The sequence below is a fragment of the Sinocyclocheilus grahami genome, unplaced genomic scaffold, assembly GCF_001515645.1.
Source record: "Sinocyclocheilus grahami isolate Dianchi unplaced genomic scaffold, SAMN03320097.WGS_v1.1 scaffold1789.1, whole genome shotgun sequence".
Classification (NCBI taxonomy): domain Eukaryota; kingdom Metazoa; phylum Chordata; class Actinopteri; order Cypriniformes; family Cyprinidae; genus Sinocyclocheilus; species Sinocyclocheilus grahami.
The window spans coordinates 26109-40824 of record NW_015506968.1 but is presented as its reverse complement, the minus strand read 5'-3'; the positions used below and the strand labels follow the sequence as shown (position 1 = coordinate 40824).

The 14716-nt window shown below is 36.9% G+C and overlaps 1 protein-coding gene across 1 annotated transcript in view; it reads left to right on the top strand.

The window, feature by feature from the left end:
• The first annotated feature begins 174 nt into the window (after positions 1 to 174).
• The window catches only part of LOC107572669 (NACHT, LRR and PYD domains-containing protein 12-like), a 20432-nt gene continuing 5890 nt past the window's right edge, over positions 175 to 14716 (top strand). The window contains exons 1-7 of the mRNA XM_016259100.1: positions 175 to 1170; positions 1500 to 1673; positions 2227 to 2400; positions 2952 to 3125; positions 3507 to 3680; positions 5546 to 5719; positions 9006 to 9167. Of these exons, the coding sequence (XP_016114586.1) occupies positions 209 to 1170; positions 1500 to 1673; positions 2227 to 2400; positions 2952 to 3125; positions 3507 to 3680; positions 5546 to 5719; positions 9006 to 9167 (1994 nt within the window). The 5' untranslated portion in view covers positions 175 to 208. The remainder of the gene's footprint in view (positions 1171 to 1499; positions 1674 to 2226; positions 2401 to 2951; positions 3126 to 3506; positions 3681 to 5545; positions 5720 to 9005; positions 9168 to 14716) is intronic.

The window sequence follows — 14716 nt, the reverse complement described above, 5'->3', positions numbered from 1 at the left end:
AGGAGATCTGCTTCCCTCTGCTCTCATCTGGATCACCACCAGACCAGCAGCAGCCAATCAGATCCCCTCCAACTACATCAACCGTGTGACAGAGATTCAGGGATTCAATGACCCTCAGAAGGAGGAATATTTCAGGAAGAGAATCAGTGACGAGCATCAAGCCAGCAGAATCATCTCACACATCAGAAGAGCAAGAAGCCTCCACATCATGTGCCACATACCCGTCTTCTGCTGGATCTCAGCCACTGTGCTTCAGAACATCCTGAAACAAGATCTCAGTGCAGAAGTCCCTCACACTCTGACTGAAATGTACATCTACTTCCTGCTCATTCAAACAAATATGAGGAACCAGAAGTATGAAGAGAGACATCCAGAGAAACTCCTGCAATCCAACAGAGAAGTGATTGTGAAACTTGCTGAACTGGCTTTCAATCAGCTGATGAAGGGCAATGTGATGTTTTATGAGGAGGACCTGAGAGAGAGCGGCATAGACGTCACTGACGCCTCTGTGTATTCTGGGATTTGCACTGAGATCTTTAGGGAGGAATCTGTGATTTATCAGAGGAAGGTTTACAGCTTTGTACATCTCAGCTTTCAGGAGTTTTTTGCAGCACTGTATGTGTTTTACTGCTATTTACACAAGAACAGTGAGGTTCTGAAAATGTTCCTGACAGGAAAGTCCAGAACTCAGTGTGAGGATGTTCCTCTGGATGTGTTTCTGAAGGGAGCAATGAATAAAGCTTTGAAGAGTAAAAATGGACATCTGGATCTTTTCCTTCGATTTCTTCATGGCATCTCACTGGAGTCCAATCAGAGACTCTTACAGGATGCACTGATACACACAGAGAACAACCCAGAGAGCATCAAGAAAATAATCCAAAACCTCAAACGAGGTCAAAAAAACAATGTCAGTCCTGAAAGATGGATGAATCTGTCACACTGCTTGATTGAGATGAAGAATAACTCTGTAGTTGAGGAAATGCAGGTATTTTTAACGTCTGGAAAGAAAGAAAAAAATCTTACTCTTGCACAATGTTCAACATTGGCAAACATGATCCTGATGTCGGAGGAGGTGCTGGATGAGTTGGACCTAAAAAACTATAAAATCAAGTCATCAAAAGAGGGTCAATGGAGACTGTTACCTGCTGTGAGAAACTGCAGAAAAGCTCTGTGAGTGTGAAAATGAAATAATATTATAAGTTGAATATAATTATACAAGACTATGAAGAAAACACGTATTTAAAAAATGAAATGACAATATTCAACTAATAAGGCTTTTTCCACAATTAAGTTTTGAATTAATAAATGTGTCATTTATTAAGAAACAAGAGTGTAAAATATTACTTTTAAGACATATATTTATTTTAATTACTGGGTCTTCCTGTAAAGACCGTGGACAATCATTATCTTATGTTGAAGCTCAATGAAGCTCATATTGAAGTCTTGTAATCTGGTGGGTACACCAGCATGCCTTATATCTGGGCCCTCTCTTTTTTCAGATTGGCAGACTGTCATCTCTCTGATCAGCACTGTGAAATCCTGTCTTCAGCTCTACAATCATCAAACTCTTCTCTGAGAGAGCTGGACCTGAGTAACAATGACCTGCAAGATTCAGGAGTGAAGCAGCTCTGTGCTGGACTGAAGAGTCCTAACTGTCAACTCAACATACTGAGGTTTGACTTTCACATTGATTCATTAATATGTTAATAATAATGTGTGATTAAATACATTATATATTATACTTTTAGATTCATGTTTTTTTTCGTCCAACACTTTTATAAGTGCACTTTCACCTGTAATCAGTTATTCTGATTCTTGAATGCTTTATTTTCTATACATATATTGAATGAAAATATAATGATAATGTAGCCATTATCAATGATCCATCATTAGTTAGGTAATTCAATGATGAACTGCCTTTAACTGAAAATTGAGTGTTTACTATTATCATTTTGCATTATTGACACAATATTTTCCTAATTAATGCTGTACAGTTGCTTTCACACAGTCTGTATCGTTAAAAGCGCTATATAAATAAAGGTGACTTGACTTGACTAGTTAATCCATATTTGATGTTGTCATTAACTTTATAGAAGATAGCTGTGAACATCACAATGGGATGCAGACACTTTCTTCTCAAAAACATGAGACAATGTATACAGTTTAATTTTGTATGTATACATTGTGTACAGTATGTAATGGATTGATTCTCATGATCCTGTTTAGATTGTCAAGCTGTCATCTCACTGATCAGCACTGTGAAATCCTGTCTTCAGCTCTACAATCATCAAACTCTTCTCTGAGAGAGCTGGACCTGAGTAACAATGACCTGCAAGATTCAGGAGTGAAGCAGCTCTGTGCTGGACTGAAGAGTCCTAACTGTCAACTCAACATACTGAGGTTTGACTTTCACATTGATTCATTAATATGTTAATAATAATAATGTGTGAGTAAATACAATATATATTATACTTTTAGATTCATGTTTTTTTCGTCCTACACTTTTATAAGTGCACTTTCACCTGTAATTAGCTACTCTGATCATGAATGCTTTATCTATACAGCTATTGAATGGAAACGTAATGATAATGTAGCCATTATCAATGATCCATCATTAGTTAGGTAATTCAATGATGAACTGCCTTTAACTGAAAATTGAGTGTTTACTATTATCATTTTGCATTATTGACACAATATTTTCCTAATTAATGCTGTACAGTTGCTTTCACACAATCTGTATCGTTAAAAGCGCTATATAAATAAAGGTGACTTGACTTGACTAGTTAATCCATATTTGATGTTGTCATTAACTTTATAGAAGATAGCTGTGAACATCACAATGGGATGCAGACACTTTCTTCTCAAAAACATGAGACAATGTATACAGTTTAATTTTGTATGTATACAGTGTGTACAGTATGTAATGGATTGATTCTCATGATCCTGTTTAGATTGTCAAGCTGTCATCTCACTGATCAGCACTGTGAAATCCTGTCTTCAGCTCTACAATCATCAAACTCTTCTCTGAGAGAGCTGGACCTGAGTAACAATGACCTGCAAGATTCAGGAGTGAAGCAGCTCTGTGCTGGACTGAAGAGTCCTAACTGTCAACTCAACATACTGAGGTTTGAGTTTCACATTGATTCATTAATATGTTAATAATAATAATGTGTGAGTAAATACAATATATATTATACTTTTAGATTCATGTTTTTTTCGTCCTACACTTTTATAAGTGCACTTTCACCTGTAATTAGCTACTCTGATCATGAATGCTTTATCTATACAGCTATTGAATGGAAACGTAATGATAATGTAGCCATTATCAATGATCCATAATTAGTTAATCCATATTTGATGTTGTCATTAACTTTATAGAAGATAGCTGTGAACATCACAATGGGACACTTTCTTCTCAAAAAACATGAGACAATGTATACAGTTTAATGTGGTATGTATACATTGTGTACAGTATGTAATGGATTGATTCTCATGATCCTGTTTAGATTGTCAAGCTGTCATCTCTCTGATCAGCACTGTGAAATCCTGTCTTCAGCTCTACAATCATCAAACTCTTCTCTGAGAGAGCTGGACCTGAGTAACAATGACCTGCAAGATTCAGGAGTGAAGCAGCTCTGTGCTGGACTGAAGAGTCCTAACTGTCAACTCAACATACTGAGGTTTGACTTTCACATTGATTCATTAATATGTTAATAATAATAATGTGTGAGTAAATACAATATATATTATACTTTTAGATTAATGTTTTTTTCGTCCTACACTTTTATAAGTGCACTTTCACCTAGGGGTGTAACGATATATTGCAGTACGATATTTCGCGATGCAAAAATGTTACGATATGTATCGTAGAGTGGTGGCGATACTTTTACGATATGACGGCAGTCTAATCCTATTGGTTGAGCTGCCGACATGACCTACTCTGCAACAGCGTCGCGTGTGCTTTCCTAGCAGTTGCAGAAATCGCTTAAACTGAGCACTAGTCGGGCAACATGAGTTTGGCTGAAACTGAAATTGAAGATGCCCCGTCGTCTTATAAGTCCGACGTCTGGCAGCATTTTGGTTTTCCAGTCACGCGACAGGACGACGGTAAAAAAAATTACAGACAAAACACAAACTGTTTGTAAACACTGTAAAACAAGGCTGCCATACACAACGTCAAACACTTCGAATATGATGTGCCATTTAAAACGGCATCACAACAACAAACTCCTGCCACAAAAAGGGTGAAAGAAGGCCAAACATCTGTACATCGCAGTTTTGCTGCAACATGGTCTCAGTCAAGTGCGAAAGCTCAAGAAATAACCAGATGCATCGGAGTTTTTATTGCAAAAGACATGAGACCATTTTCTGTGGTCGAGAATGTTGGATTTCGCGAATTGGTTAGCGTAATGGAGCCCAGATACCATATTCTGTCACGCCCGCACTTCAGTCAAGAGGTAGTTCTAGCCCTGTACTGCGAAGCTAAAGCAAAGGTGGTCAACGGTCTGAAAAAATCAGATGAATGTGGCAATAACGACTGACGGGTGGACTTCGCGGGCTTGTCAGAGCTATTACAGTCATGGCGCATGTTATTACCACGGAGTGGTAAATTAAAAGTTTCGTGCCCGCACTTCAGTCAAGAGGTAGTTCCAGCCCTGTACTGCGAAGCTAAAGCAAAGGTGGTCGCCGGTCTGAAAAAATCAGATGAATGTGGCAATAACGACTGACGGGTGGACTTCGCGGGCTTGTCAGAGCTATTACAGTCACGGCGCATGTTATTACGACGGAGTGGTAAATTAAAAGTTTTGTGCTTCAGACTCGCCCGCTTTTTGAGTCACACACTGGAACTAATAGCCGGAGTTTTAAAAGCGGCTATACAAGATTGGGAGCTTGAAAGGGCTCCTCATAGTACTGCTGTTGTTAGTGACAACGCACGCAACATGGAGGTGGCAGTGAGAGAAGCCGGGTTGTCACCGCATATTAAGTGTTTCGTGCACACATTGAATCTTGCATCGCAAGCAGGTTTAAATGTTTCTCGCGTCAGTCGCTTGCTTGGTCGCGTGAGAAAAGTCGTGGCTTTTTTTTACCGCAGTGCCACAGCAATAGCTGTGCTCGCGGAAAAGCAAAAGATGCTTGAGATCGCATCACATAAGCTTATCATGGATGTGGTAACATGATGGAACAGCTCCATTTTAAATTTTGTTTAAAATATCGTATCGTGAACCCAGTATCGAGATACGTACCGTATCGTGACCTGAGCATATCGTTACACCCCTACTTTCACCTGTAATTAGCTACTCTGATCATGAATGCTTTATTATCTATACAGCTATTGAATGGAAACATAATGATAATGTAGCCATTATCAATGATCCATAATTAGTTAATCCATATTTGATGTTGTCATTAACTTTATAGAAGATAGCTGTGAACATCACAATGGGACACTTTCTTCTCAAAAACATGAGACAATGTATACAGTTTAATGTGGTATGTATACATTGTGTACAGTATGTAATGGATTGATTCTCATGATCCTGTTTAGATTGTCAAGCTGTCATCTCTCTGATCAGCACTGTGAAATCATGGCTTCAGCTCTACAATCATCAAACTCTTCTCTGAGAGAGCTGGACCTGAGTAACAATGACCTGCAAGATTCAGGAGTGAAGCAGCTCTGTGCTGGACTGAAGAGTCCTAACTGTCAACTCAACATACTGAGGTACTTAAGCGGGAGGTTTGAAATGTGTTAGTCTGTTAGAATGTTAGTGTAATGTTCTATTACTTGTATGTATTGACAAAATGTGCAAAGACCAAGGAACTTCCAGGGAGTTCCCTCACCTGTGGCTAAAGACGCTGGGTTAGGTTCCAGCTCCCCACGACCCTAATAAGGACAAAGAGGTTTGGATAATAGAATGGATGGATGGATGACTTCTTAAATGTTTTATTTAAAGATACAGTTCACAACTCTGAAGGTGTTTTTTAAACTATTTAAAAATTTCAGAATAAAAAGTTCAAATTGATGAATTTGAACTGTAAATTTAAAATGTACAGAACAAAGTCAAGCTCAAAACAAAGAACAAAATCATGTTTGGTGTAAAATTAATGAAATATAATGTAGGTGTTACGGAGTGAATGAGACGAGAGGCGAAGCTTTTTTCAAATACATGGTCAACACAGGCAAGGGTCGGACAATGGCGCACAGGTATATTGAGGGCAAGACAGAAGAGAAGAGTAGTCCGGTAAACAGGCGTGGATCAATCGATGGCGAACATGATCCAAAGGGTGAGGCAAACGGGTAATCCACAGACAGGCAACAGTCCAGGTGAGGTACAAGCAAAGTCAGAGAAGGCAATACTAAAGGTAATCCAGGGCAGGCTATGGTTCCGGGGCAGGCAGCAAACAGACAAAATGAGGAGACAGGCTAAGATACAAGACTCAGGAAAACAAGCTAGATCAAGGCGAGACAAAGACTAAGACTAGGAACTAGGCTAAACTCGGAATGGTTGCGTAACATTGCTATCACTGACGTAGCGATATGCGCAAACAATTCTCGGCCTTGAACTGTGGTTAGAGTCTCGTTTTCATAGTGTGTGTAATCGGCTGAATGTAGTCCAGGGGAAATGTAGTCCAGGGTGACATGTAACAGTCTGTGTAATGTGAGAGTCAATATAATCGGAAGGCGACCTCTGGTGGCGAGCAGGCGGAAGACCACGGACAGGATTCGTGATAGTAGAATTACAGTAAAATAACACTTTATAATCATAAGAGGGGGTGAGCCACTGGCTCAACTTACCCCAGGACCTTTGGCTCAAATTACCCCACTCCTACCATTTTAACAAACTTGTATCATCCAGCAGTTTAGAGGTAAAATCATGCTAACAATATAGCCTCATGTTATGACTTCCTAAAGCACAAACACATGCATGATATATATATATATACAAATAAATTCTTTAAAAATCCTACAATGTGATTTTCTGGATTTTTTTTTCTCATTTTGTCTCTCATAGTTGAGGTATACCTATGATGAAAATTACAGGCCTCTCTCATCTTTTTAAGTGGGAGAACTTGCACAATTGGTGGCTGACTAAATACTTTTTTTCCCCACTGTATGTATGTATATATATATATATATATTTGTTTTCAGATTTTTCTGTAAATGTTTAGACACAAGAGCCATTGAACATACAAAAATCACTTTGAACAGCAAAAAAACTGTTTTTTGAACCTAAATGTAGTTACCAAGTATTCCATGGGCATCTCTCTATCACAGGGCGAGTAAAATGTATAACTCTTCATATATTTGTGGTCATATCACCAATTTCGTTTAAGGTTGTCTAGTAACAAGGGGTGGATCAACTTCCCCACAGGCTCAAATCACCTAGCCTATATACAGTGGCATGAGAAAGTGGTTGACTATATTCTTTTTTTCCCCCCTGTATGTATGTATATATATATATATATATTTGTTTTCAGATTTTTCTGTAAATGTTTAGACACAAGAGCCATTGAACATACAAAAATCACTTTGAACAGCAAAAAAACAGTTTTTTGAACCTAAATGTAGTTACCAAGTATTCCATGGGCATCTCTCTATCACAGGGTGAGTAAAATGTATAACTCTTCATATATTTGTGGTCATATCACCAATTTCGTTTAAGGTTGTCTAGTAACAAGGGGTGGATCAACTTCCCCACAGGCTCAAATCACCTAGCCTATATACAGTGGCATGAGAAAGTTTGGGAACCCCTTGCAGAATCTGTGAAAATGTGAATAATTTTAACTAAATTAGAGAGATCATACATAATGCATGTTATTTTTTATTTAGTACTGTCCTGAGTAAGATGTTCCCAAACTTTCGCATTCCACTGTATAGATTATATAGATTATTAAGTCTGGACAGAGTGTGATTTTTTTTTTTTTTTGCGTACGTGTGCTTTCAGTTGCTGTATGTATGTATATATATATATATATATTTGTTTTCAGATTTTTCTGTAAATGTTTAGACACAAGAGTCATTGAACATACAAAAATCACTTTGAACAGCAAAAAAACAGTTTTTTGAACCTAAATGTAGTTACCAAGTATTCCATGGGCATCTCTCTATCACAGGGTGAGTAAAATGTATAACTCTTCATATATTTGTGGTCATATCACCAATTTCGTTTAAGGTTGTCTAGTAACAAGGGGTGGATCAACTTCCCCACAGGCTCAAATCACCTAGCCTATATACAGTGGCATGAGAAAGTTTGGGAACCCCTTGCAGAATCTGTGAAAATGTGAATAATTTTAACTAAATTAGAGAGATCATACATAATGCATGTTATTTTTTATTTAGTACTGTCCTGAGTAAGATGTTCCCAAACTTTCGCATTCCACTGTATAGATTATATAGATTAAGTCTGGACAGAGTGTGATTTTTTTTTTGCGTACGTGTGCTTTCAGTTGTTCCTATGTTTTTTCTTAAATTTAGAATACATTTTAGTACGAAAGTTTTAGTGAATCATAATTTGTTCGTTTGTTGTGTTTCATGCACAAATTTGTGCCTACACATACTTGTTTAGTACTGTCCTGAGTAAGATGTTCCCAAACTTTCGCATTCCACTGTATAGATTATATAGATTATTAAGTCTGGACAGAGTGTGATTTTTTTTTTTTTTTGCGTACGTGTGCTTTCAGTTGTTCCTATGTTTTTTCTTAAATTTAGAATACATTTTAGTACGAAAGTTTTAGTGAATCATAATTTGTTCGTGAAAACATTCATACGCATGTTTCATGCACAAATTTGTGCCTACGCATACTTAGTGAATGAGACCCAATAATTCTAAGCACACAGCTGAGACGATGCAAAATTGGCTTAGGGACTCTTTGAGTGTACTCTTATGTGTCATGCAGCACAGTGATATCATTAAAATCAAAGGCCACCAGTAGAAGAGGTTTGTTGTTTATTAAATTGTATATCTCTAAAAATGGAGCATACTAACTTGAAACTACTGTTGTTGTAGATTATCTCAGTGTTTGGTGACAGCAGAAGGTTGTGCTGCTCTGGCATCAGCTCTGAGTTCAAACCCCTCACACCTGAGAGAGCTGGATCTGAGCTACAATCACCCAGGAGATTCAGGAGTGAAGCTGCTCTCTGATACACTCAAACATCTGGATAAACTCAAGTAAGTTGGGAAGTAACCCACTGAAGCCATGTTTCAATGAGGTGGGATTCTACGACAGATTCCTTTAAAGGGCATCTATTATGCAAAATTCACTTTTACATGTTGTTTGGACACAAATGTGCGTTGGCAGGGTGTGTACACAACCACACTATAATGATAAAAATCCACCTGCTCCTTTCTTTTTTAATCCCCATAAATCATAAGCAGTGTCTCGGAGCAAGCCGATCACAGAATCCGTAAAGTGTGACATCACATTTTACAAGCCCTGCCCACGACAGACACTGCTGTATTAGCAGAGACCCCGCCGTGAGTGAACCGAACACAATTTGCCATGTTTATCTTCACGCTAGAGCATTTAAAAGCAAGTAAGAAATGTCTTCTTATTACAGCTATAAAAGTTGTTCAGTCCAGAGTAGTGAGTGATTTTCTGCTTTTATTTTATTGTTTGGGTTATATTATCAGCATAGACATCAGTATATGTACTGAATATTACACTGCTGTCACTTAATACATCTAATTTAAACATGTAATATCTTTCCCAGCTGTTTACCTTCACAGTCATAACCAACTGTGTTTTTGTAACTTATGCGTGTTTTTAATATAAACTTGTGTGTGAAAGGGAACTTCGTTTAGTACTCACATGCCGTGTGGCAGCCGCTTTGTATCACAAGTATAAACTGATATGGATTTAAAACGCATAATTTCAGCGCGATAGACATGATAATCAAAACCAAACAGGTGTTTTTGGCAGAATATCTGAGGTACGAGCTTTAAAGGTACAACTCTATTCTGGAAAAGGGGGCGGGGAGCAGCAGCTAATTTGCATTTAAAGAGACATGCACAAAAACAGCCTGTTTCTGCTTCCACTCAAAATAGGCATATTCAAAATGATATAATACATGATCTGTGGGGCATTTTGAGCTGAAACTTCACAGACTCATTCTCGGGATACCTGAGACTTATATTACATCTTGCAAAAAGGGGCATAATAAGTGCCCTTTAAAGGTGACATATTTAGAAAATCTGACTTTTCCAGGTGTTAAGTGCTATAATCAGGTCCCCGGTACATCTACCAACCAAGGAAACGTGAAAAAGATGAACCCAGTAACTTTGTTTTGGTAAGCCTTTTTCTGCAAGCATCTGAGAAAATGAGCGCGTCTGATTTCGCTCCCTTGGTGACGTGGCAAAGGGATCTCATTATAATATTACCGCCCCTTAATCTGTAAGTTTCAAGACCGACAAGTCCCAAGTCAAGTCCCGAGTCAAACCGAGCAAGTCCAAGTCGAGTTGCAAGTCCTCAACTTTAAGCTTCAAGTCCCAAACGAGTCATTAGTGCTATTTGCCCAAACGCCTATCTCTGTATTAATTACAACAGTAAATTTAAAGTCGTTAATACTGTAGTCTATATATTAAGTATAATTATAAAGATATAATAATTAGTGGTGTTTCATTGAGTAATGAATCATTGTTTGTAAACAAATATAGGCTTACGTGAATGAATAATTTCTTTTAAGTCCACTTTCATTTGTTAATGATTCAGTGATTTTAATGAATGAGTCAAATATTTAATAACTTGCTAACATTGACTGTTTTTGCTCGATTTGGTTAATGAAAATAGTTCCATACAAAGATCACAGCAGAACAGTCGCGCATCTGAGCAACACACAGCGGTTTTTCGGTGCTGAATTATTCGCGTTTTTGAATTTTTAATCATTTGAGTCAATGATTCAGTGGTCTATTCATAACAACAGGCCCTGCGTCCCAATGTGCACCCTATCTGCCCTAAATAGTAATTTCACAGAATTTAGGATGTGTAGTATGCACATTGGGATGCAGGGCACGCACTTGCTTCGTTCTTGACTGAATCAGCCATCTGAACGAATCGTTTGAAGGCAAGCTCATTAATTAAGACAGTCACGTGCTGCCACCTACTGGCGGCTAACTTTCATACTAGCTTAACTTTGCATTTTTTAAAAACATTTCATATTTGTGTATTTAAAAAAATTATAATAAAAAAACAGCCCTATATTGTCTTATTATATTAAGTGAAATTATTAACAAAATGTAATAATTTAATATGAAAGATGATGCATGCATTTAATACGGTTAGGGAAAATGCCCTTTAAATAGGCCAAAAATGACCTGGAAATCAATTTAAATACATTTTTGTGTGCAATATTACAGTTGTATTCAACATTTTCAAAACTTTGCCTCATTTTTTCATAACTTTACACACAAATCCAATAATTGCACACACAAAATGCTAAATGCTTCACATCTCTTGCAAAATGAAGCACTGCATTCAAAATATCACAAACACATCTCAAAAGCAAACATTTGCAAACACCTTTGCCATAATATTAATTCCTGTTAGATGTTTGTGAGTTACATAGAGAATTGTGTTGTGTTTTGCTAAAAAGTGTTTTATGAAATTGAAAACTGAGTCAAAGGCTGAGAAATAGCGTATGGTTTTGCAGATTTGGTGTGTGCTTCTGGTGTTTGAGTGTCAGCTTTCAGAAATTGTGACAAGTAAAGATTTTGTGTGTAAGCAGTTGAAAAAAACTGCGAGTCATATAAAACGTAATTTTTTGGAATATTTGGCCGAGATACAACTATTTGAAAATCTGGAATCTGAGGGTGCAAAAAAAATCAAAATATTGAGAAAATCGCCTTTAAAGTTGTCCAAATGAAGTTCTTAGCAATGCATATTACTAATCAAAAATTAAGTTTTGATATATTTATAGTAGGAAATGTACAAAATATCTTCATGGAACATGATCTTTACTTAATATCCTAATGATTTTTGGCATAAAAGAAAAATCAATAATTTTGACCCATACAATGTATTGTTGGCTATTGCTACAAATATACCCCAGCGACTTAAGACTGCTTTTGTGCTCCAGGGTCACATATATCATTAACTATCAATGTAGTTATTTAATATAGCTATAGTTATTTTGCTTTAGTTTTTTATATCAGAATTTTTGTCATCAATTTCAATATAAAAAAATATAAACAAGAAGACATAAAGGACTGTTTATGAGGATACTAGCAAAGACGGGCATTTGGATACATAAGTGTATTTGAGCGCACACACACACACAAGAGCTGAGTTCAGGACTCACACACTGAGTGAAGCAGCTTTATGTGTGTGTGTTTCAGGTGTGTGCACTTAAACCATCTCAGACACAGCACACACTTTATGAGTGACAAAGTGTGTTTGTTGGGTTACAAGCTTTGCTGGTGTTTTGGACTTGATTTGAGACGTGTGTGTGAAGAGTTTTGGTAGTTTTAGTGCATTCTGAATCTGGAATTGACTGCTGTGTCAAGGTGAAAGAGGGTAAGAAGAACTGTGTGAAGAGTTTTGAAAAAGTGACCCAAGTATTGAGAAACTCAACTCCTAGCATCTTTAAAATAATAATAAAAACCCTGTAAAGCTACAGTGTGTCGTTTCTGCATCTCTAGTGTCACTGAACAAATGTGCAAAAATAATAACTGTTTACAAACATTTTCTCAAACACCTCGTCGTCTGTCATCGGTTATACAGGTGTGTGTGAGAGAGATCTGGCATATGTGCTTTATGAGCAGACAAACCTGTACAATTCATCTGTGCAGAACATAAACAGAGGAAGCTCACTCATGAGTCAATGCCAAACAGACAACAGATCTATTCATAACACAACAAAGAAATCCACAAATGAAGGGATCGACTTCAGGAATAGACCAGGCCAAAATAACAGACACAAATAGCTCAACTGAAACCCTCTGAATGACCTAAACGAAAGAAAAACACATCAAAAGAAGATACAGTGATACTTCCGTAACTCCTGTAACCCCAAAACAGAACGATATGTACAAAAGAAATGCTGTCACACTCCCTACTTCCTTAATATTTACACAAATTTTGCAATTGAAGGCAAACAAATCCAAATTCAAATCTAAGAATCGTATAGTAGGACTAACAGCGAGTTTCTCAAAAGAAGACACAATCACAAGAGAACAAGACAGCTGAACAAAATGACACTCATTGGTTTGAAGTGGTCTTTATAACTGTAACCAGAGACAGGACTGAACCAATCAGGATCAGATCTCTGTTGATTGTAGACCACGTCTTCTCCTGGATACAGACATATTCAGAAACACAGCAGATACAAAACAACACACACTTCATTAAACACAATATATAACCGTGTGTGTATAAGTGTATTTATGAGGACGCTTTTATAGTGAAATATCACGTGTGTGTGTGTGTGTGTGTTGTGCACGTTTAGTCAGTAGAGCTGTGGGAGCCTCTATTGACGGGACTGTGGCTATTACTGTTACATGGAAGCATTGTGTTTTAAAGGACGTCCTAGATTAGCACAATTTGACCTCTCTAAACTGACAAAATTTGTTTATATCTCTTTCCGGTTGTGTCACATTTGCGCTCTATTAAACGCAATTGAGTTGCTTGAAATACGCAACAAAGTGGTTTTATTTTCACGCTTCTGAACAGGAGGTGCATGTCATTCTGAATATTCCAATATTTTACAGTTTGAACTACATAAAAGTACTGTTGAGGAACAATGGTACGGTAATGGTAATGAATATAACCACTAAATGATTACCAATATTATTCATACACCTTGATATTTACAAGGTACTTCAAAGATTATTATGATATTATAATGGTACATGTCCCCCAAAAAAACTAGTATTACAAAGCACCACTTTTTATAAGTGAATTAATCCAGACTGGTTTTATTGTTGTTTTACTATGTGCTGAAAATGTATTATGGCTACGCTGTCTTATAATGTAATATTTAATATAATGTATGTGTCCTGTGCATCAGTCAGTAATTGTGCCCAGACCCAAAGTATCATCTGCTCTTGAAAGGATAGTTCATCCAAAAATGAAACGTGTCCATATTTACTCACCCTCATGTTATCCAAACATGTTTGTGCCTTAAACCTGACATATTACATATTACATACAAGTTACATATTCGTGTTTTTTGTTGAGTATTATATTTGATACATCCGGCTTTTATGGCTCATATGTGACCCTGGACAACAAAACCAGTCATAACTGTCAATTTTTTAAAAATTGAGATTTATACATCATCTGAAATCTGAATAAATAAGCTCTCCATTGATGTATGGTTTGTTAGGATAGGACAATATTTGGTCGAGATACAACTATTTGAAAATCTGGAATCTGAGGGTGCATAAAAAAATCAAAATATTGAGAAAATCGCCTTTAAAGTTGTCCAAATGAAGCTCTTAGCAATGCATATTACTAATCAAAAATACGTTTTAATATATTTACAGTAGGACATTTACAAAATATCTTCATGGAACATTATCTTTACTTAATATCCTAATGATTTTTGGCATAAAAGAAAAATCTATAATTTTGACCCGTACAATGTATTTTTGGCTATTGCTACAAATATACCCCAGCGACTTAACACTGCTTTTGTGCTGCAGGCTCACATATATCAATAACTATTGTTTGGTTATGAGCGTTAAAAGAGACGCATTGCTTGCTGTTATTTACGTTTGGCTAC